Source organism: Leuresthes tenuis, unplaced genomic scaffold, assembly GCF_036924035.1.
Source record: "Leuresthes tenuis unplaced genomic scaffold, fLeuTen1.0.hap1 SCAF_19, whole genome shotgun sequence".
Taxonomy (NCBI): domain Eukaryota; kingdom Metazoa; phylum Chordata; class Actinopteri; order Atheriniformes; family Atherinopsidae; genus Leuresthes; species Leuresthes tenuis.
In genome coordinates, this window is record NW_027325373.1 from 1,770,001 (window position 1) to 1,794,124 (window position 24,124).

General features: G+C 44.1%; 1 protein-coding gene across 2 annotated transcripts in view; it reads left to right on the forward strand.

The window, feature by feature from the left end:
* dcc (DCC netrin 1 receptor) overlaps window positions 1-24,124 on the forward strand; it is a 277,918-nt gene that overhangs the window by 169,427 nt on the left and 84,367 nt on the right. For both annotated transcript variants that reach the window (XM_072372603.1, XM_072372604.1), the window contains exons 12-15: window positions 350-399; window positions 18,260-18,401; window positions 19,417-19,527; window positions 21,676-21,870. In XM_072372603.1, the coding sequence (XP_072228704.1) occupies window positions 350-399; window positions 18,260-18,401; window positions 19,417-19,527; window positions 21,676-21,870 (498 nt within the window). The remainder of the gene's footprint in view (window positions 1-349; window positions 400-18,259; window positions 18,402-19,416; window positions 19,528-21,675; window positions 21,871-24,124) is intronic.

Sequence of the window (24,124 nt, forward strand, 5' to 3'; positions counted from 1 at the left end):
GCCTGTAAACACTCTTCTACCACTTTTGATGCTGAGTCTTTGTTTTGTTTTCACGCCCCCCCCACCCACCAGTCTCTTCCCACCAGCTTTCTCCCCGTTATGTTGATTATTTTTGCTTTTCTTCACCTCCTTAATCTTTCTTTCCTCTGTTGTCTCTCATCCATCTGCCTGTTTATCTCTTATTATCCTTATTTAACAGTCTTTCTCTTTGCTTTTATTGTTCATTTTTACTTCTACCTTCTTAATTATAGGAACTGGTTAATGATGCAAATGATGACCACTGTGATCTGAAGTTTTAAACTGACTTTTGGACTTGTTTGTTCAGTGATTTTTATGTCTGTCTCTGCAGTGCCCAACGCCCCTCCCCAGAACATCACCTTAGAGGTTGTGCTGTCACGGGTAAGTCCACAGTCCACAGTGCTAAAGTTTATCCACTGCTGTGGTGTCACAGCCAAAGCTCTAGAATGGTTTCTTTCCTATGACATGATTGCCAACCCTCATACATGTATATTTAAATACTCTGGGCAAATGGTTTTTGTGACCATGTGTGCAAACCAACTGGACCTTTTGGGTCAGCAGCCCCAAAATGTCCTTTGAACGGGCTTTAGTCAGTCCACAGTGCATCATAGAGGTGTGGAGAATAGTGATTCTGCTGCGAAGTCTCTCCTCAAAACAAGCATCCGTGTTGTTCTTCTTCTCCTTGACTTTGTCAGATATGTAGTTCTTCTTCTCTTAGACTTTGTCAGATATGTAGTTCTTCTCCTTGACTTTGTCAGATATGTAGTTCTTCTTCTCTTAGACTTTGTCAGATCTGTAGTTCTTCTTCTCTTAGACTTTGTCAGATATGTAGTTCTTCTTTTCCTCGACTTTGTCAGATCTATAGTTCTTCTTCTCTTAGACTTTGTCAGATATGTAGTTCTTCTTCTCCTTGACTTTGTCAGATATGTAGTTCTTCTTCTCTTAGACTTTGTCAGATATGTAGTTCTTCTTCTCCTTGACTTTGTCAGATCTATAGTTCTTCTTCTCCTTGACTTTGTCAGATCTGTAGTTCTTCTTCTCTTAGACTTTGTCAGATATGTAGTTCTTCTTCTCTTAGACTTTGTCAGATATGTAGTTCTTCTTTTCCTCGACTTTGTCAGATCTATAGTTCTTCTTCTCTTAGACTTTGTCAGATATGTAGTTCTTCTTCTCCTTGACTTTGTCAGATATGTAGTTCTTCTTCTCTTAGACTTTGTCAGATCTGTAGTTCTTCTTCTCTTAGACTTTGTCAGATATGTAGTTCTTCTTCTCCTTGACTTTGTCAGATATGTAGTTCTTCTTCTCTTAGACTTTGTCAGATCTGTAGTTCTTCTTCTCTTAGACTTTGTCAGATATGTAGTTCTTCTTCTCTTAGACTTTGTCAGATATGTAGTTCTTCTTCTCTTAGACTTTGTCAGATATGTAGTTCTTCTTCTCTTAGACTTTGTCAGATATGTAGTTCTTCTTCTCCTTGACTTTGTCAGATATGTAGTTCTTCTTCTCTTAGACTTTGTCAGATATGTAGTTCTTCTTCTCCTTGACTTTGTCAGATATGTAGTTCTTCTTCTCTTAGACTTTGTCAGATATGTAGTTCTTCTTCTCCTTGACTTTGTCAGATATGTAGTTCTTCTTCTCTTAGACTTTGTCAGATATGTAGTTCTTCTTCTCCTTGACTTTGTCAGATCTGTAGTTCTTCTCTTAGACTTTGTCAGATCTATAGTTCTTCTTCTCCTTGACTTTGTCAGATATGTAGTTCTTCTTCTCTTAGACTTTGTCAGATATGTAGTTCTTCTCCTTGACTTTGTCAGATATGTAGTTCTTCTTCTCTTAGACTTTGTCAGATCTGTAGTTCTTCTTCTCTTAGACTTTGTCAGATATGTAGTTCTTCTTCTCCTTGACTTTGTCAGATCTATAGTTCTTCTTCTCCTTGACTTTGTCAGATCTGTAGTTCTTCTTCTCTTAGACTTTGTCAGATATGTAGTTCTTCTTCTCTTAGACTTTGTCAGATATGTAGTTCTTCTTCTCTTAGACTTTGTCAGATATGTAGTTCTTCTTTTCCTCGACTTTGTCAGATCTATAGTTCTTCTTCTCTTAGACTTTGTCAGATATGTAGTTCTTCTTCTCCTTGACTTTGTCAGATATGTAGTTCTTCTTCTCTTAGACTTTGTCAGATCTGTAGTTCTTCTTCTCTTAGACTTTGTCAGATATGTAGTTCTTCTTCTCCTTGACTTTGTCAGATATGTAGTTCTTCTTCTCTTAGACTTTGTCAGATCTGTAGTTCTTCTTCTCTTAGACTTTGTCAGATATGTAGTTCTTCTTCTCTTAGACTTTGTCAGATATGTAGTTCTTCTTCTCTTAGACTTTGTCAGATATGTAGTTCTTCTTCTCTTAGACTTTGTCAGATATGTAGTTCTTCTTCTCCTTGACTTTGTCAGATATGTAGTTCTTCTTCTCTTAGACTTTGTCAGATATGTAGTTCTTCTTCTCCTTGACTTTGTCAGATATGTAGTTCTTCTTCTCTTAGACTTTGTCAGATATGTAGTTCTTCTTCTCCTTGACTTTGTCAGATCTGTAGTTCTTCTCTTAGACTTTGTCAGATCTATAGTTCTTCTTCTCTTCGACTTTGTCAGATATGTAGTTCTTCTTCTCTTAGACTTTGTCAGATATGTAGTTCTTCTTCTCTTAGACTTTGTCAGATATGTAGTTCTTCTTCTCTTAGACTGTCAGATATGTAGTTCTTCTTCTCCTAGACTTTGTCAGATATGTAGTTCTTCTTCTCTTAGACTTTGTCAGATATGTAGTTCTTCTTCTCTTAGACTTTGTCAGATATGTAGTTCTTCTTCTCTTAGACTTTGTCAGATATGTAGTTCTTCTTCTCTTAGACTTTGTCAGATATGGAGTTCTTCTTCTCTTAGACTTTGTCAGATATGTAGTTCTTCTTCTCCTTGACTTTGTCAGATATGTAGTTCTTCTTCTCTTAGAATTTGTCAGATATGGAGTTCTTCTTCTCCTTGACTTTGTCAGATATGTAGTTCTTCTTCTCTTAGACTTTGTCAGATATGTAGTTCTTCTTCTCTTAGACTTTGTCAGATATGTAGTTCTTCTTCTCTTAGACTTTGTCAGATATGTAGTTCTTCTTCTCTTAGACTTTGTCAGATATGTAGTTCTTCTTCTCTTAGACTTTGTCAGATATGTAGTTCTTCTTCTCTTAAACTTTGTCACATATGTAGTTCTTCTTCTCTTAGACTTTGTCAGATATGTAGTTCTTCTTCTCCTTGACTTTCTCAGATATGTAGTTCTTCTTCTCTTAGACTTTGTCAGATCTGTAGTTCTTCTTCTCCTTGACTTTGTCAGATCTGTAGTTCTTCTTCTCTTAGACTTTGTCAGATCTGTAGTTCTTCTTCTCTTAAACTTTGTCAGATATGTAGTTCTTCTAAGGTCAGGCTCAGAGGGACACAGTGGACTTATTTATCAAGTGAGGATGAAATGAAATATGTCACACAGGCTTCATGCGAGCTCAGGTGTGGAAACGCTGAATTTCCTTTAACATTAACCAGTGATGAGGTGAATTAAGAAGTAAAATGAAAGAACTGTTGATGCAAGCTGTTGCACGACAGCCTGCAGATTTAGACCTTTGACTATCACTTCCTTCCTGCTTGCATGTGTGTTTGTGGCTGTTAAATGTAGGCATGAAGTGCCTTATAATTCATATTTTATCACACCTTTTAAGTTAAACTGCAACAATATCACTTCTCTTTGGGTATGAATAAATTATTATCTAACTACATTCCTTTGTTTCCTCATCCTGCAGCAGCAAACCTACACAAACTGTTCCATTGTGGAGGTTGTACAAATCTAAACATTAAGGAGATAATGTTAAATTCTAAGTGGGCTTTTTAAACAAGCTAACAGTCCAACTTTCCATAACTTTTTCCCTGCTGGCAGTTGATTCAGACACACATCTGAATTGTGGCACAATCATAAGTCAGCAGTTGCTCTCCAGTGATCTGGCCTCATTTACTGATTGATGGGATCCTAACAAGGGCACGAATACATGTTTTTCCTCTTATTCCCTATTAATTCATGTTTGCCCTGTTTACTGTCCAAGTTGCTCAAATGATTTCTGTAATTAAAACCATGAGGAGGAGGAGACAGCATGTTTTCATGCTCTGATTCACACATAATCCATACACAACAATGACGTTTGATGCCATAAAAACACAAATGACGTCTGACAGAGTGGACAATTAGGTCAGGGGTCCTGATCCATGCAGGACCTTCTCCCAGAAGCTGATCCTTACCTTTTTGGGTTGGACAGGGGGATCAAATAGGAGGCAGGGATGATGCCTGGAGGAAAAGGGACTGTGTCCAGCAGCTGTGAGAATCATTTTTAATTGTGATCAATTCAGTTTTTCCTAATAGAAATGTAACAAACGCTGTTTTCTCAACAATGTGACGCTTTGGCTGCTTTCCAAATATACCAAACGCCACAAAGAGCTGACCACATTGAGCAGTGCCAGAATAAATAGTGGAACAGAAATCCACCCTGAGGCTCCCGTGAGTCTTTCAAAGTTCCATGAAGCAAAATGAAGCATCTGGAATCAGTTCTTTCACCTTTGTCAGAAAGCAGCAGCAGAGGGTTTGATGAATGTTTCCAGAGACTGCGTTAGAGGCTCATAATTTATGTCCATAAAGAGGAGGTTCGGGCTGCCTGTGGAGAGTTGACCTCATTTAGTTTCTGTCTCATCATTTTTCCTCGTGTGATTGATATTTCTCCTCTCATCAGCTCTTGGGTGAAGACTGATCGATCAGTGATGTCAAATCTGCTGAAAACCTCATGATGCACATTTAAAAACCTGAATATCCAAACTGGGAGAGGCAGGGTTATCTGTACCAGACAAAGTCCTGACTCTCTGGCAGTTCTGCAGCCTAATCTACTCCCAGTGAGAGGAAAGAGCAGCAAACAGTTTAAAGACACAAAGCAGAACCTCCACAGTGTGTCTCAAACCTTATTACATCGTTTTAGGATCTTTAAAAAGGACGTTAAGAGGATCTTTTCCTCATGGCAACAGTTTGACAGCATAAGGTGTGTAAAACAGAGCAGCCTCCAGTCATATCATCATTATATTCTTTCAGGTATTTGGTAGTGTTACACAGTTTATCAAGCTGCACACGGTCAGTCTAAACCTCACAGTTCGTGGTTTTAAGCTGCCTTCGTGACTCTTTGTGGGGTTAACCTGACTTTGCTTTAAAATGTCACAGTGATATTTTGCACTTAAGATGCTTTTGGAGCACAGAAAAAGACTTTTTACACAAAGGAAGTAACCCTCTGTATTTATGGTTAATGGAACTCCATTTGTAGGATATTTCAAACCAGGTTTTACTGTAAATGTCAGGAAGATGTTACCTTCACAAACAGCAGTTTCTCACTTTGAAGCCAATGAAACTTAGAGAAATGAAGCGTTAGATATATCAGAAGTGATTTAGACTCTAAAGCAACTACAAGCTGAACTTTGGAGTAACATAAGCGCCAATTCCGTGGGTGCTTAAGGGCCGGAGAACCCACTGAGACTCTGGATCACCCACTGAGACTCTGGAGCACCTACAGAAACTCTGGAGAACCCACAGAAACTCTGGAGAACCCACAGAAACTCTGGAGAACCCACAGAAACTCGGGAGAACCCACAGAAACTCGGGAGAACCCACAGAAACTCTGGAACACCCACAGAAACTCTGGAGCACCCACAGAAACTCTGGAGCACCCACAGAAACTCTGGAACACCCACAGAAACTCTGGAGCACCCACAGAACCTCTGGAACACCCACAGAACCTCTGGAACACCCACAGAAACTCTGGAACACCCACAGAAACTCTGGAACACCAACAGAAACTCTGGAGCACCCACAGAAACTCCCGATCACCCACAGAAACTCTGGAGCACCCACAGAAACTCTGGAGCACCCACAGAAACTCTGGAGCTCCCACAGAAACTCTGGAGCACCCACAGAAACTCTGGAACACCCACAGAAACTCCCGAGCACCCACAGAAACTCGGGAGCACCCACAGAAACTCTGGAGCACCCACTGAGACTCTGGAGCACCCACAGAAACTCCCGAGCACCCACAGAAACTCTGGAGCACCCACAGAAACTCTGGAGCACCCACAGAAACTCTGGAGCTCCCACAGAAACTCTGGAGAACCCACAGAAACTCTGGATCACCCACAGAAACTCTGGAGCACCCACAGAAACTCTGGATCACCCACAGAAACTCTGGAACACCCACAGAAACTCTGGAACACCCACAGAAACTCTGGAGCACCCACAGAAACTCCCGAGCTCCCACAGAAACTCTGGAGCACCCACAGAAACTCCCGAGCTCCCACAGAAACTCTGGAGCACCCACAGAAACTCTGGAGCACCCACAGAAACTCTGGAGCACCCACAGAAACTCTGGAACACCCACAGAAACTCTGGAGCACCCACAGAAACTCTGGAGCTCCCACAGAAACTCTGGAGCACCCACAGAAACTCTGGATCACCCACAGAAACTCTGGAGCACCCACAGAAACTCTGGAACACCCACAGAAACTCTGGAGAACCCACAGAAACTCTGGAGCACCCACAGAAACTCTGGAGAACCCACAGAAACTCTGGAGCACCCACAGAAACTCTGGAGCACCCACTGAGACTCTGGAGCACCCACAGAAACTCCCGAGCACCCACAGAAACTCTTGAACACCCACAGAAACTCTGGAGCACCCACTGAGACTCTGGAGCACCCACGGAAACTCTGGAGCACCCACAGAACCTCTGGAACACCCACGGAAACTCTGGAGCACCCACAGAACCTCTGGATCACCCACAGAAACTCTGGAGCACCCACAGAAACTCTGGAGCACCCACAGAAACTCTGGAGCACCCACAGAAACTCTGGAGCACCCACAGAAACTCTGGAACACCCACAGAAACTCCCGAGCACCCACAGAAACTCCCGAGCACCCACAGAAACTCTGGAGCACCCACAGAAACTCTGGAGCACCCACAGAAACTCCCGAGCACCCACAGAACCTCTGGATCACCCACAGAAACTCTGGAGCACCCACAGAAACTCTGGAGCACCCACAGAAACTCTGGAGCACCCACAGAAACTCTGGAACACCCACAGAAACTCCCGAGCACCCACAGAAACTCTGGAGCACCCACAGAAACTCTGGAGCACCCACAGAAACTCTGGAGCACCCACAGAAACTCCGGAGCACCCACAGAAACTCCCGAGCACCCACAGAAACTCCGGAGCACCCACAGAAACTCTGGATCACCCACAGAAACTCTGGAGCACCCACAGAAACTCTGGAGAACCCACAGAAACTCTGGAGCACCCACAGAAACTCTGGAGCACCCACGGAAACTCTGGAGCACCCACGGAAACTCTGGAGCACCCACGGAACCTCTGGAACACCCACGGAAACTCTGGAGCACCCACTGAGACTCTGGAGCACCCACGGAAACTCTGGAACACCCACGGAAACTCTGGAGCACCCACAGAAACTCCCGAGCACCCACAGAAACTCTGGAGCACCCACAGAAACTCTGGAGCACCCACAGAAACTCTGGAGCACCCACAGAAACTCTGGAGCACCCACAGAAACTCTGGAACACCCACAGAAACTCTGGAGCACCCACAGAAACTCTGGAACACCCACAGAAACTCCCGAGCACCCACAGAAACTCTGGAGCACCCACAGAAACTCTGGAGCACCCACAGAAACTCTGGAGCACCCACAGAAACTCTGGAGCACCCACAGAAACTCCGGAACACCCACAGAAACTCCCGAGCACCCACAGAAACTCTGGAGCACCCACAGAAACTCTGGAGCACCCACAGAAACTCTGGAGCACCCACAGAAACTCTGGAGCACCCACAGAAACTCCCGAGCACCCACAGAAACTCCCGAGCACCCACAGAAACTCTGGAGCACCCACAGAAACTCTGGATCACCCACAGAAACTCTGGAGCACCCACAGAAACTCTGGAACACCCACAGAAACTCTGGAGAACCCACAGAAACTCTGGAGCACCCACGGAAACTCTGGAGCACCCACGGAAACTCTGGAGCACCCACGGAAACTCTGGAGCACCCACGGAAACTCTGGAGCACCCACAGAAACTCTGGAGCACCCACAGAAACTCTGGAGCACCCACGGAACCTCTGGAGCACCCACAGAAACTCTGGAGCACCCACTGAGACTCTGGAGCACCCACAGAACCTCTGGAACACCCACGGAAACTCTGGAGCACCCACAGAAACTCTGGAGCACCCACAGAACCTCTGGAGCACCCACAGAAACTCTGGAGCACCCACAGAAACTCTGGAGCACCCACAGAAACTCTGGAGCACCCACAGAAACTCTGGAGCACCCACAGAAACTCTGGAGCACCCACAGAACCTCTGGAACACCCACAGAAACTCTGGAGCACCCACTGAGACTCTCGCTGTTAAATTAGCACAGTGGTTGATTTAGCCAACAAAATGGACAAATTTGCCCCAAAATCCTAAGAACATCCACCGACCCGACACCATCTTCTGTGAGAACTGAGGACAGCTGCTGTTTGGCAGAAAAAAGGTCGGACTTTCCAAGCTAGCTGGAAAGGTAAATACCCATAAACAGACTACGATGCTGCAGAAACCAAAGTGTTTTGTAGGGTTTGCTCTGTTGGATTGTGGAGTTTGCTTTTCCTTTATCTTCATCAGCTTACATTAACTTCTGGTGTGCAGACTGTGTTTGTGAAAGAGAGCGTCGGCGCGTTGCAAAGTAGCAGCGAGGGATGCGAGCACGGAGAGCCTGGTGGGCAACAGTAACTTATGATGGCAGAGACACATGCTGTGGTGGAAGCATCACATCCAGGTGCAGTAGCTCCTGAAGTCAGCTGGTTTGCAGACTTTTGTCGTGTCAAACAAACAAAGTCAAAGTAAAAGTCATCAGTTATTTATTTTATTGGAAAATATATGTTTTAAAAAGATAGAACTCCATGCAAACTGAACTCTGCAGCATCACTCTTCAGCTGTCACAGTCCTGCAGTGCAGCTGCTCGTCTTGCTGCAGTCAGTTTCTCTGCAAGTTGTTGCCGAAGGAGAAAATCTTTCAGCTCTAGTCAACTTTGTGCCGTCAGACCAAGTTTTCAGACATTTTCCCAACTTATTTGCAGTCGGTGGCGTCTCCCTGGCAGAGTCTGTGTGTGTTGAACAGAAGGTTAAACACAGAGCTCTGCAGTTTACACTGTGTCTGTGGGGGGATTTTACCCAGAATTCCCTGGAGAATCCAGATCAGGTCATTGCAGCTGTCTGAGTCGGTATCAGGAGTGGATTCTGGGAGCATCAAACTCAAACTATAACCTCAGCTTCTCATCCAGGAAAAGCCTAAAGAAGCAATCCTGCATGTTGGAACTATCAAGAAGCTCCTGAAAACCCAGCTCTTCAGAGAGCATCTCCTATCCCAGCACCTACCTTGTACTTCCCTCCCCCCTCTATCTCTGCTCTTTATCTTTCTGCTCTTCCTTCTATGCCTGCACCCTATCTCTACTCTGTCCCCTCTGACAGAGTCGGACTCCTGGGTTCCTTCTATGGAGCTTATTGTTAGCTTTTTATAAAGCTGTTATATCTTCATTTGTAAGTCTGATAAATACAGAAACAGAAACATAAACATATCAAACTTTCCATTAAATCCCTGCAGGAGAAGCAGGAGACTCGTCAATATTAAACCAAGTGTTTATCTGACTTTGATTTGATTTGACATGTTTATCCAAGTTCATTATAGAAACTCCCAGTTCGTGTCCTCTGGGCCATAATTTGTAGCTGTAGCAGAAACTGAAACCTGACAGTTATGCACAGTTCTGTAAATGTGTAAAGCTGAAATATGGAAGAAGTGTTTGTTTACGTCGTGAAGCACAGAAGAAGTTTGTTCAAAAGGTTTCTGGGAGGGAGTTTGGTGCTGGAGGACGTTCAGAGGTCCCCCCCCCCTCCAAACACACACACATACAAAGATGCATTGTCTATATTTTACTGCACTTATAGTTTCATTTATTCAAACATTCTGATATAATTTGGTTCTTTAACTTCTTTACATTTGATCTAATATTTAATTATTCACTGTTTTAGTTAGACCTCTAGTTAAACCTCTGATAATTCATGCAGTCATTCAATAATTCATTTTAAATACTTGCTCTTCTCACTCATTCCTGCTCTGCAGAATTCAGCCTTTCTTTACATTTTCTTTCAGTTTGATGCCTGACTCCAGGTGCCTCCTCCGCCTCTTTCCTCACACGTTTAACAGGAATCTCTGCATATTCCCTCACTCTGGTGTTTTTCATCAGCCTAATAAGATAATTACACCTTCAGACACTAAACAAACATCATTTTCACATCACCTGAAACTCCGCCCCCTTTGGCAGGCGCACAACTCCTAATTAGGCAAATAATTAATGAATTAGTCTGATTGGACCAGTGATTCCAGCACAGATCCATTTATTTGTATTTATAAAGTTCCCGGGGCATCCTGCCCCTTATATACAAATATGTATATATCTATATATATATATATGTATATGTGTGTGTGTATTTCTGTGTAAATATGTGTAATCGGTTGGAAGTGAGGGGTAGTTATGGAAAAAAGATGGATAATATATCCATAATCTGCACTTTTTATGCTTTCACTTAAACGTGCTTCAGATCAGTTCAGAATCAGCTTTGAAAAACCAAAACGTCCAGACTTGTATCAGATGTTGAACACTTTTTTTTGTTGAACACTTTTTTTTAGCTGTGCAAATAGAGCCGACAGCGTCTTCTAAACCCAGAAAGCTGTTTGTTTTCTGAGCACACGCCGGTGAACGTTATGTTACCGAGCAAATAGAGACATTCTGCCCTCCGTGTGATTGCTGCTTTTACCCAGAGGGCATTACCGCACGTGCACGCACACACACACGTGCACACACACACACACGTGCACACACACACACACACACAGATCCAGGTGAGTAAACACTCCCTGAATTCAATCTGTGATTGTTTGTTCTTGTCCTCTGGGTGAGAGCTGCAATCACATTGACTGTGTGTGTGCACGTGTGTGTGTGTGTGCACGTGTGTGTGTGTGCACGTGCGTGTGGAGGTCACAGGGTGGATGAGGTGCTCTGTATGCAGCTCTCACACTGCAGCTCCGCATACTGAAACAGAAGCAATCCACTGAATTAATTCTTATTGCAGTTTAAAGTTTGGTCTTTCCTTGGAAGCTTTTTCATCCATCGATGGTCAAATTACTCAGCAGCACGAGTCCAAATACAGCGACAGGGACGGTACTTTTAAATGTACTGGGGATTTATTCCTTCACAGGCTTTTTCACCAACGGATGAGACACAAAAAAGGCCAAAATGGGCTTTTTTTCCTGGACGACAGGAGGCATTTCGACAGGAGTCATGAGCGTAGTTTTGTTGTTTTCCAGGATATTACAGATGCTAAAATGCTGTTAAGAACACAGAAATGTTTTATGCGTTTGTGTGGCCACAGTTTATATTAGTGAATGTTATATCTTCAGATCTTTGCTCCAAATGATTTAAGATGAACGTCTGTTGGATTTAATTCCATTCAGGTCGTAGAAGGAGTTTAAACGTTTGAGTTTGTGGAACATATGAGGTTAAACTCATGTGCAAACAAGTCAAAAATGTGTAGAATAATTAAACTGTTAAGAGAGGAAATGAATGATTCTCCAGTGTAATCATATTCCAGAACTGCTCCCCGGAGATGGAGAGGGAAACTGGAGTGAAAGCAGATTATTTTTTGAATGTCACTGACTTCTGGTGGAGCGGGAGGATGAACTTGTGTTGGTTCACTGCAGGATTCAGAGCTGGAGAAAGGTGCTGGTATGGCTCCTCATAGTTAGGATGTGTTTTTATAAATCTCTGTTGCTGTCAGCCTCCACAGATGAGCATTTTTCAGGCTCCGGAGACAACATGAACTGGACAGCTGCACAAGATGATCCCCTTTGTCCCCAACACTCAGTTTCACTCCATCACAAAGTAGATTTGTCCACTTTGGCTCCTGATCAGCTCAGATTTTTACACTTAAGGGTAAACGGAGGTTGAAGATGGACTAAAAATTCACTGTGAAACTCCTGAAAGACATTTCCTTCCTTCAGGTTAGGATTCTCATGCATGCATCCAAGTGCTCGATGTCAGTTACCAGAGAGGGATTCAGGACGCAGGGTCGTGGTTTCAAGAGGGTTTTATTATAAATAACCAAACACAAGACAGAACGCGGCACTGCAGGGCAAAAGAAAAGGCTACAAACGCCTAAGCGCTCTCCTCCGTATCTACGAGGGAGGAGGAGCGCGGCAAACATAAAATCTCTCCACAACGGGAGGAAAACCAAAAGCTACGAACTCTTAACAAAGCAAAGACTCGCTCTCGAAGTGAGGCGGAATAAAACAAAGGCGCACTCTTTCAAAACAGAGGTTCTATGAAACTTTAACTTTAACTGAAAGCTCTCCTTTAACGGAGGCGACTTTGAATGGTTACAACGAAAAATCACTCCGTCAAACGGAGGAAAAACAAAGCTATGAAACTTACCGTTCAATAAATAAACTAAGGCTATGGAACAAGAATAAATTACAAAGCAAGGTGTACTGCAGGAGAGTTGCTCACTGCAGGCTCCTGGGATCATGGAGACAAGACAAGAGGCTGGTAATGAAGCTCTAAATGAGGCAACATACTGGCACAAGACAAGGGAAACAGACTATTTGAGCACATGAAGGAACAAAGGGAACAGGTGGAAACACTTTGGGAATCAGGGAAGACATGAGAGGAAGGGCAAGATACCTGAAAGGAGAGGAGAAGGTCAGAGATTTTCAAAATAAAACAGGAAATGACAAGACCTGGAACGGAAAATAAACCGTGACACAAAGTAGATTTGTCCACTTTGGCTCCTGATTAGCTCAGATTTTTACACTTAAGGGTAAACGGAGGTGGAAGATGGACTAAAAATCCACTGTGAAACTCCTGAAAGACATTTCCTTCCTTCAGGTTAGGATTCTCATGCATGCATCCAAGTGCTCGACATAGTTGGCCCGGTAAGCCGAGCCCTTTCTTCGCTAAGTTAAATTATAATATCATAAAAGGGCGTTATCGTTCCTTCTCAAACGTCACAGAGAGGGAAGACCGCTGCTGTGTGGCTGATGATGAAACAGCCCAAACTCCCTTTGATTGTAATCATGCATGAATGATGCTGCTGGAGCACATGTGACAGTGTAAGAGATGTTTGTGCAGCTGAGGTTTCATCATCAGTGCTCTTTGGTTATTATTGGCTCTGATTCTGATCTTCATCTCTGCAGAGCTTCCTGAGACGTTCTTTGTGTCCTCTGTGGGGAAGCTAAGTGTGAAAGAAGCCCTGCTCTTGTTTGAATGAGGCCACAGGCCACTTTCCCTGCTGCTTTACACTGTCGGCTTTCTTCTGAATACAAAGCAGCTGCAGGAGGGATTTTTGTTCTTGACATTTATCTGATTTTACAGCATCTCACCGTAAAATCAACGTATGGAAAGAAAATGGTTCTGGTCCCAATCCAGTGGTTTAATTTAGTCAGCAACAAGGGAAGAGTTAAATCTATCAGATGGTATTATATATTGCATTTTAAACAAAGTGAACTTAATAAAGTAGCCAGCTGTATATTTACAGGGCGATAAAGGAAGCTCAGGCTGAGGAGGCAGAGGACTTTTACAGTTGTCGTCCTTCATGGATGCTTTACCTCCTTGTGGCTTTGTGGGAGTTGTTGCAACATGAATTTTGCTTCTGTATCGTCTCCATGGAGACCACACATCCAACAGTGTTCTGTCAGAGTGGCTAATTAGGTAATGAAGCATGAGGCAGTTTCCTCAGATTCACAGCTTCCCCTCCTGTCCTGTGTTTGCGGTTTGGGAGGCTGAGCGGTGGCGCTCGGTGGTCTCAATGGAAACGGTTGCTACGCCAGTTGTCACACAGGGGAAGGATATTAGTTAACACCACCGAGGGGCCTGATGGAGGACATCCAGAGAACCTTTCTGGACCTATCCTGGTCGGGTAAGCAGCAGCTCTACCTGCCTGTAGCTTTCTGCCACTCTGTCCAGCAGGCCTGGAAGATTGTGGCTTTTCCAGGTGGTTTTCAAAAGTCTTAGAGACTCAGATGCTTCAGGCTGCACCAAACTGGGTCATCTGAGAGAGTTGATGGATGCCATGAGGGGGAGAGGTGAAGTCAGCTCTGAAATCAGCTGTATCCACAGATCCATCCTCTGTCAGGGTGTTGGAAAGACTGAACCAGACCTGTGTTAAGGTTCTGTTAAGGTTCTTTTAAGGTTCTTTTAAGGTTCTTTTAAGGTTCCTGACCCTCAGACATGGTCTGGGTTCAGGGAGCAGACAGCAGACCTCCAGGACATGGAGTAAAAGCTGCAAACAGATGCAGAGACTCCTCTCCTCTCCTCTCCTCTCCTCTCCTCTCCTCTCCTCTCCTCTCCTCTCCTCTCCTCTCCTCTCCTCTCCTCTCCTCTCCTCTCCTCTCCTCTCCTCTCCTCTCCTCTCCTCTCCTCTCCTCTCCTCTCCTCTCCTTGTCTCCTCTCCTCTCTCCTTGTCTCCTCTCCCCTTGTCTCCTCTCCTCTCCCCTTTCCTTGACTCCTCTCCTCGCTCCTTGTCTCCTCTCCCCTCTCCTCTCCTCTCCTCTCTCCTTGTCTCTTCTCCTCTCATCTCCTTGTCTCCTCTCCCCTTGTCTCCTCTCCTCTCCCCTTTCCTTGTCTCCTCTCCTAACTCCTCTCCTCGCTCCTTGTCTCCTCTCCTCTCCCCTCTCCTTGTCTCCTCTCCTCTCCCCTCCCCTTGTCTCCTCTCTCCTTGTCCCCTCCCTTCCTCCTCTCCTCTCCTCTCCCCTTTCCTTGTCTCCTCTCCTCTCCCCTTGTCTCCTTGTCTCCTCTCCTCTCCTAACTCATCTCTCCTCTTTAATCAATTAGCTAGCAGCAGGTGCAGCTAAATGTTAATGGATTCCTCTGTGGCTGCCATCATAGTAACACTGGCTGAATATTTAATCTCCTTCTTGGCCCGATCACTTATACCTCAGCTGATCGAGATTCCATCACTTTGAGTGTGTTACCGTAACACCTGCAGCAGATGTGCTGCAGGCTGCAGGCTGCATGAGGGACAGCTGACACCAGGAAGTGTTGGAATTTAAATCTGTGCCATGACAACAAGAGACGGAGGCTTCTGATTGGCTGTCAGGAATGGCTTCAGGTTGTCTTAAATCCACATCTTACATCCTAAATAAGTTGAAACTTTGTATGCTGGAACAGAAGAACAACGATATAACATATTAAGATATAAAGGATGCTCAGACTTGTAATTACTATTGATTTTTGGGTCCTTTCAAATCACAGAAAACAAACCGAAAGAAAATTGAATATAGAAAACAACACATCAGCATTTTGTTTCAGAACAATTCCAAAGGTGAGGAAAAAACAGCATTTTATGGATTTAAATTAAACAGAAAGATACACATGCAGCTATATGGGAACCAGCACTCTGTCGGGCCTCCCACTCGACTGCCCTGCCGCTTTAGGCTGTGTTTTCCCTCCACTGTTGCTGCCTGGCTGGTACAAAACCGCATATATTCAAACGACTGATCTGTCTTTATATAGTCTGAGGCTTGTTCAGGCGAGCCAACCAAGCCGAGGTGTGGACTCTCGAGCTGTCGGTACTAAATCCTCTAAGTTTTGTTAGTTGTGAGCTTGGACCACATGGATTGTTGCCCTGGGCAACCGTCAAATGCTTGATTAGACTGATATCTGGATAACTTGAGCGCTGAGGCGACACTTTGAATCCAAACCGTTCTTGATGTATTTTCACAGTCGAATCGTCCTGCTGGCAGAGACCACAAGGGAATAATAAGGGAATAATAAGGGAATAATCAGGGAATAATAAGGGAATAATAAGGGACCAATAAGGGAATAATAAGGGAATAATAATGGAATAATAAGGGACCAATAAGGGAATAATGAGGGAATAATCAGGGAATAATCAGGGAATAATAAGGGAATAATAAGGGACCAATAAGGGAATAATAAGGGAATAATAATGGAATAATAAGGGACCAATAAGGGAATAATAAGGGAATAATGAGGGAATAATAAGGGAATAACGAGGGAATAATAAGGGACCAATAAGGGAATAATAAGGGAATAATAATGGAATAATAAGGGACCAATAAGGGAATAATAAGGGAATAATGAGGGAATAATAAGGGAATAACGAGGGAATAATAAGGGACCAATAAGGGAATAATAAGGGACCAATGAGGGAATAATAAGGGAATAACGAGGGAATAATAAGTGAATAACGAGGGAATAATAAGGGACCAATAAGGGAATAATAAGGGAATAATAAGGGACCAATAAGGGAATAATGAGGGAATAATAAGGGAATAACGAGGGAATAATAAGGGAATAACGAGGGAATAATAAGGGACCAATAAGGGAATAATAAGGGACCAATAAGGGAATAATAAGGTACCAATGAGGGAATAATGAGGGAATAATAACGGAATAATAAGGGACCAATAAGGGAATAATGAGGGAATAATGAGGGAATAATACGGGAATACCAGTTCAAGGAAGGAGTGGAACTGGTCAGCAACAAATCTTTTGGTCCGTGGAACATGTCAAAGTAACATCCACATGTGGCGGGTCAGCGTCTCTATGGGAACCACCGTTGTTTTTTTCAGCAATTTGAGCTATTAGCTTCCTAATTGGATCTGACAACATGACCCAGTCTTGGCTCCGTTAGCTGCCCTTCACCTTGCTGTTGGTTCACTGGTTTTCCTTCCATGGACCACTTTTGTTAGACCAGGAACATCCCATAAAAGCTGCTGTTGGGACGATGCAGTGACTCAGCCATCACAAATCGTCCCCTTTCACAGTCACTCAAGTCCTTCAGTTTGGACATTCTTTTTCTACAAGCACCTCGAGTTCAAGGACAGAATGATTCCTTGCTGCCTGATGTGTCCCACCCACTGCCAGGTGCCACGGTAACAACATAATCACCTGTCAGAGGTCATAATGTTATGGCTGATCTTTGTTTTTTACACCTGCTGTGTTTTTTTCAGATGTACAATAAACCAGAATGTGTTGTTTGCCTCCTTTGAGGCCTGATAAATGAGCTGAATAAACTGTTTCCTCCCCTGTTAATCATGAACTCACTGGCAGACATCGGGCTGTAATGAAATGATGTTGCTTGTAAAGTTTTTGGAGCGTGATAAAAGTGGAACGGCACAGGTCTCCTGACTGGGGTAACGGTGCTGTCCCTGCTGGGACTAAACTCTGATTAAAAAACAACAGGAACTGGTGGAAAGAAGCTGTCATTTGCATTAGTTTCAGTCTTAGTTACACAAACAGCACCAGAAGTTATATCAGGAGGCAAACAAAATGCACTTCTATCATGAATTAATCTTCATCCGTTAATGTTCAGCCCGACATTCGCAGAATGGCTGATGGCAGCTGCCTCACAGAGCAGGGCACGCTGGAGGCCTCGTCAACATCTGCTGTGTGTGTGTGTGTGTGAGGCAGAGGTGGGTTGTTAACATGCAAATAAAGCAATTAAGATTCATTCAACACACCCACAAACATGCAGACAAACACATAGACGTTAGAGTGTAGCCAGAGCAGCCAAAGGAGCTTCTCTGCTGACCACTGATCAGATTTACTGGCTCTTTCTGCACAGTAACTAGGACTGAAAATGACTGCAAACATGTCATATCTGTGTGATAATAGGAGATAACCTTCAACTGACTGATTTAACTATGCTCTCAGAACCGGTTTGCACAGAAAAATAAAGAAATATTTTACCTTTGACTTGTTAGTTTCATACTGCAGGATGGTTAGTCAATTATAATTCAGCCCATCGCTTATCTTCCCCTCAATATGTCTGTTTTCTGACACTGAAACAGCTCATTAAGAAATAAATACAGTACAAAGAGCGAAAACACTGCAGCATTTACTGCTGAAAGACCCAGAACTACCTCACTGAGACATGCATCAGCCACAAAGAGACCCGGAACACAGCAACAAACTGTGAATAAATGATTGAAAGACTGCCTAAAAGAGACCTGAGTGGGACTGTATCAACCTCGTTTGCAGCTTTTGCACCAACTGATGTGAACACACTGTGTTGCTGTTTGTTGCCTCTCAGAGCATCAAGGTGTCCTGGCAGCCGCCCCCCCGCAGCGCCCAGAATGGCGTCATCACTGCCTACAAGATCAGGTACAGGAAGACCGGTCGCCGGGGAGACCAGGAGGCCATCGAACCCAACAACTTCTGGTACCTGTTCACAGGTGAGGCGGACTTTACTGAATCAACAGCAGAGATTTTGAGGTAAATTGATTGTTTTCTTAAAGAAATACATGACAGAACTGCTGGAATAGGAGGGTATGGTGCATGAGGAAATACTGCATCTTCAACAAAGGAATGAAAAGGAGTTTCTTCTTCATGAGTTAGTGGAATTTGGTCAGTGTTGATGCAGAGAAATGACAGAATATCTCCACTCTGCCTGCACAATATCTCTTTAAAAATGAAACAAGATGGAAAAACTCCATGTAGTCAGACTGATTTAAACTTGGGGAATTGCAGGAAAACACAACGGAGCGTTTCCACTTCGCATGACAAGAGGCGACTGACACACATTTTAAAATCCAGACAAAGAAACCGTCCAAATCCTGGAGATAAATCTGTGAGACTGTTGCACTTTGTGTCTGGAAACATGTGTGGGTGGAGGACACAGTGGAATTGTGTCTGTTTTTTAATGCCTTGCATCGTGTTTTTTCCTCTTCTTCTTCTTCTTCTGCTGTGAAAGGAGATTTGCATAAAACATCTGCACGTGTCTCTGTGCCTGCATTCAAACTGCCACCAGCTATTATTTCAATTTCAGGTTTGCAGGATTTGAATGAAACTGATCTCCCTTTTCATTATTTTCGACCGATGGTTATCTTCATCTGTCCGTCTGCGCCGGCGTTCGTTCCCCGGTGGCATGTTGGTGTGTGTGCATGTGGAATCTAATCTGCCTGCTGTAGGGCTTGTTGTCAGTAGAAACCTTGCTCTTATAGAATTTTAATAGATATTTCTTTCAAATGCTGCTTATGTTTAGGTGATGGAAACAAAGCGCCTTAAAACGTTTATTTATATCACTGCTTTACTCACCGTTTCTGTTGCTTCTGTAACAAGAAAACAACAAGTTATGATAAATTTAGCGGAACCAGAGCAGAGGTGAAGACGAGCAGGGCTTTAGTTTGAGTTTTTTAAATGAGCTGAATGTCAGATGCCATGAAAGACTTGTTTCCTCTCGCTGTGCAGGTCTGGAGAAGGGCAGTCAGTACAGTTTCCAGGTAGCAGCAATGACTGTAAATGGAACAGGTCCTGCCAGCGAGTGGTACAGCGCCGAGACGCCAGAGAACGATCTGGACGGTAAGTGAGCGTCTTTGTGTGATCGCTGCAGTCTGAACAACAACTGATGACTTCCTCCACTGTCCCACCACATATATTTAAAGGGGAACTCCGGTAGTTTTAAACCTTATTTCTGGCATGAAATACGTTCATCTGCTCACTGAGAACAGTTTGGTGAAAGTCGGGGTCCTTCGGAAGATATTTAGATAACTGGAGATCCATATAACGGAGTGAACGGGGCTTAGAGGATGCAGCCTCTAAATAAGGCATTATGTGTCTTTATTTCACCAATACTTTAAGAAGAATGAATGAATGAACGTGTGCTATAGCTCTGTTAGCTCATAGCTGCTGTTATGTGGCTACTTGCAGCTATAGGAGAGCTAACGGAGGGATTTCTACACAGGCTCTCTACTGGGACCACTTCATCCACACGCCCCCCTGCAGCACAGTTTATTCACTCCGTGCTCTGTGACAGTCGGCTAACTTCACACAGAGTTTGCTGCTGATAGTTTTGTGCAACATGGCAGGATATTTATCAGATTTTGACAACGTGAACGACGACTTTGAGTAAGATGGACGTTCTTACCGGAGTGAATAAACTGTGCTGCAGGGGGGCGTGTGGATGAAGTGGGCCCAGTAGAGTGCCTGTGTAGAAATCCCTCCCTTAGCTCTCCTATAGCTGCAAGTAGCCACATAACAGCAGCTATGAGCTAACAGAGCTATAGCACACGTTCATTCATTCATTCTTCTTAAAGTATTGGTGAAATAAAGACAGATAATGCCTTATTTAGAGGCTGCATCCTCTAAGCCCCGTTCACTCCGTTATATGGATCTCCAGTTATCTAAATATCTTCCGAAGGACGCCGACTTTCACCAAACTGTTCTCAGTGAGCAGATGAAGGTATTTCATGCCAGAAATAAGGTCCAGGTTTAAAAATACCAGAGTTCCCCTTTAATATTTAACCAGTAAAGGACTGAGGCTGCTGGGTGGAGTAAAGGTTTTGTCTCAAAGGAGGAGGTGGATCGGAGAGGAGAGACAATGCAGGCTGAGGTCTGCCTTATTTAGCATTCTCAAGTCTATGAATATGAAAAAAATCTCGATCACCAGTTGGTGCCTGAGGCTGCTCACCCTCGACTCTGCTCAAACACTGTTAAAACTTCTCAGGGACAGTATCGGAGCAAAGCAGCCGTGCACGTTTAAAGCTGGAACAGATTCTGAATGCAAAGGAGAGAAAACGATTCAACATCACGTTCAACTCCTTTTTAATCAGATGTATTTTATAAATGGTTCTCAGCAACAAAGAGGACATGGAAGCTTTGTGCTTGTAATGTGAGATAAAAAGCGTTTGAGAAAATATCGGAGGGAAGCACTGAAGTGAAACCTTTTACTCACATGGAAAATTTATGAGATCGGAGAGAAAGACAAATGTTCTGTTCAGTGTGCTTTTAGAAAATTTCTCTGGATCTTCAGAAGCGTAAATCTTTGCTTTCGTCTCCAACTGAAGAAAGCAGCTCTTGGTGTCTCTTTGCTTTCCTCTGAGAGGGAACGAGACCCCCCCCCCCCCCCCCCACCAGCTATTCAACAGCATGCTGTTTAATATCAAAATAAAACTCGGCTGCTATTAAGTAATAAGCCGCCTGTGAGCCATTAAATGCTTTATAAGCCAAGCAGATAAATGTAAAAACATGTTTTTGACTCCAACAGAAATGTGTGTTTTTAGGTAAACTGATCGACAAAAACAAGCACCTACTGACGGGGTTAATGATTCTTCTCAGAATGATTTATATCGCTGACCTCAGGCTGAAGCGCAAGAGCAAAATGTTCAGTTGAGCAGGAAGCTGCTGAGGTAAAAGCAGCAAACACATCCATGCTAACTGTGTTTGTTGGCCAGGACAGAGAGAGACGCAAATCTCATTCCCATGGATTATCACTCAATAAAGTGGAATGAAGCGTCCCCCCTGGAGGACTGACGGCACACAAATCTGATCTAATCTGATGCTGAGGAATAACACAAAGTGTCAGGTCTTGTAAGGCCTTATTACACAGCTAACATGGTTAGCATTTGTTAGCCACTGCTGCTTTAAGCGCCTGCTTCAGTGGTCTCAGCAGGGTTTCTTCATCTTCATCATCCTCGTTAATGTGATGTTTCACTGCTGTTTTTTCCACAGAAAGCCAGGTGCCTGACCAGCCCAGCTCTCTGCACGTCAGACCTCTTCCCAACAGCATCATCATGTCCTGGACTCCACCGCTCAGCCCGACCATCTTGGTTCGAGGTTACATCATTGGCTACGGCGTGGGGAGCCCCTACGCTGACACGGTTCGGGTCGACAGCAAGCAGAGATACTACTCCATTGAAAACCTAGGTACTATGGAGCGGACTCACACAGAGAATAGGTTATCTACAACATCTCCACTGCTGTCCGATTTCTGTTACTTTACAGAAACAGTTGCACCTCATTTATGGCAAATTGACCCCAGGAGGTCAGCTGTTTGTGGGAGTTTTGTTTGAAGCTGTCTTCACTTTTATTCCTCTGCAGTCAGTGGGATCCCAGTTTTGTCTCATCTTCATTTTATTTTTACATGTATCATCCAACACAGTCCTGAAGATGATGCTGTGATAAAGTTTCATTCCTTGGTAATGTTTCCTTCTCTTCCATAGTACTCTGACTGGGGCTGGGCGATATAAGATATTAAATCGTGAACGATTGCCTCGTGAAGACGATCTGTCAAACTGCAGAGATCGTGGATCGTCTCGGGCACATTCTATAAATTGCAGTTCTATGCTGATGTATTACATCACCAACCTGACCGACCAATCACAGCAAATAACAGGCAGTGACGCGCTTTCTTACCCGCCTCCTTGTTTGTGTGTAGCTGCATGGAGAGCTGTGGCTGAAAGCCAAACGGAGGAGCTGGTTGCTAAAAATAATTCCACCTCCATTATATGGAGTTGGTTTGGATTTTCCACAAATGATCAAGCGCAAATAAATGTAATTTGCAAAGTTTGAACAGAAACGGTTCACATGTCGGGTGGCAACAGGACGAACCTGTTCAGTCACTTGAAGAGGAAGCATCCAAACAGTATGCTAAGAGCCAAACAGCGAGGGGCACCGGCACCGCAGGGGAGGCAGCAGCTAGCGTAAGCAGCAGCTAGCGTGAGCAGCAGCTAGCGTGAGCAGCAGCTAGCGTGAGCAGCAGCTAGCGTGAGCAGCAGCTAGCGTGAGCAGCAGCTAGCGTAAGCAGCGGCTAGCGTAAGCAGCGGCTAGCGTAAGCAGCGGCTAGCGTAAGCAGCGGCTAGCGTAAGCAGCAGCTAGCGTAAGAAGCGGCTAGCGTAAGAAGCGGCTAGCATAGGCAGCAGCTAGCGTAGGCAGCAGCTAGCGTAGACAGCAGCTAGCGTAGGCAGCAGCTAGCGTAAGCAGCAGCTAGCGTAAGCAGCAGCTAGCTAAGACCAAAACAGACACATTAACACGGGCGTTTGACAAAGACACTCCTATGAGAAGTCAAGCAAGCGATAGAAAGAGGAAACAGAAGCAGTTAGCTTTTATCTTACAAAGTATCGGTACCGTTCAAGACGGTAGAAAAGGAGGCGTTCAAACGTCTGCTTCACGTAGTTGACCCGCGGTACGAGCTGCCCAGCCGAAAATACTTCTGCAACACTGTCTGTTTTTCACTTTTCAGTTTAAGATTGTGATAAAATCGAAATCGTGATTTTATTTTTATAAAATCGTGACATGATATTTTTGCCTTATCGCCTAACTGTGACGCTGCAGATACGCAGCAGTGAAGCACTTCACACGTTATTTTGCCTCCTTCCTCCTACAAACACATTTCAAAGTGTGCGCCAGTCGTCTCTTTTCAGTTCACAGTTTTCCAACATTCTCTGCTGGGGACAGGTCACGGCAGCAGGCTTGCTGTCCGATACTTCCACCCTTTTCTTTTGCAGCCATTACTATGTGCATCATGTAGTTTTGCTGTGTCATGTTGAAGAATGCATGGACGTCCCCAGCAAAGACGTCATCTTGGCCGTCACAGAAGGCTAAATGGCCTCTTCCAAGAGCACAGATGCTACCCCACACCATCACAGAGTCTGCCTACCGGACTCGTTTGTAACCGGATGGTTATTTTTGTCTCTGCTCTGGAGTGCACAGCATCCATTTCTTCCTTAATTATCTGGTCTGACCAAAATATGTGATGGACCATCTCGGATGCCTCTGAACCCAGAGAAGCTGATACAGCCTCTTGAGAAGGTTAACATTAGCCTTCCTTTTTGTGCAGTAAAGTTTCAAGTGACATTAGTGAACATAACTGTGTAACTTTGTGTTGTTGTGCTCAACAGAAGCGTCACTGTCATCCTCACCGTGTGCTAATATCAGCTACTGATGTAGTGCATCTCAGGGATTCAGGCTGCACCCTTGACCTTGAATTTCTTACAGATTCCTTTCACTGTTTAATGACATTCTCCATTTTTTAAGGGGATTCCTTTCCTTTCAAATTCCTTTCAATCGTTCTTTGAGGAAAATAGTTTTAACAGGTTAAAGCTGTAAAAGCAGCTCCTCAGAACTCAACCTTAGATGGATGCTGCTTTTGTACGAAATCCTGATTATAATCACTACAAAT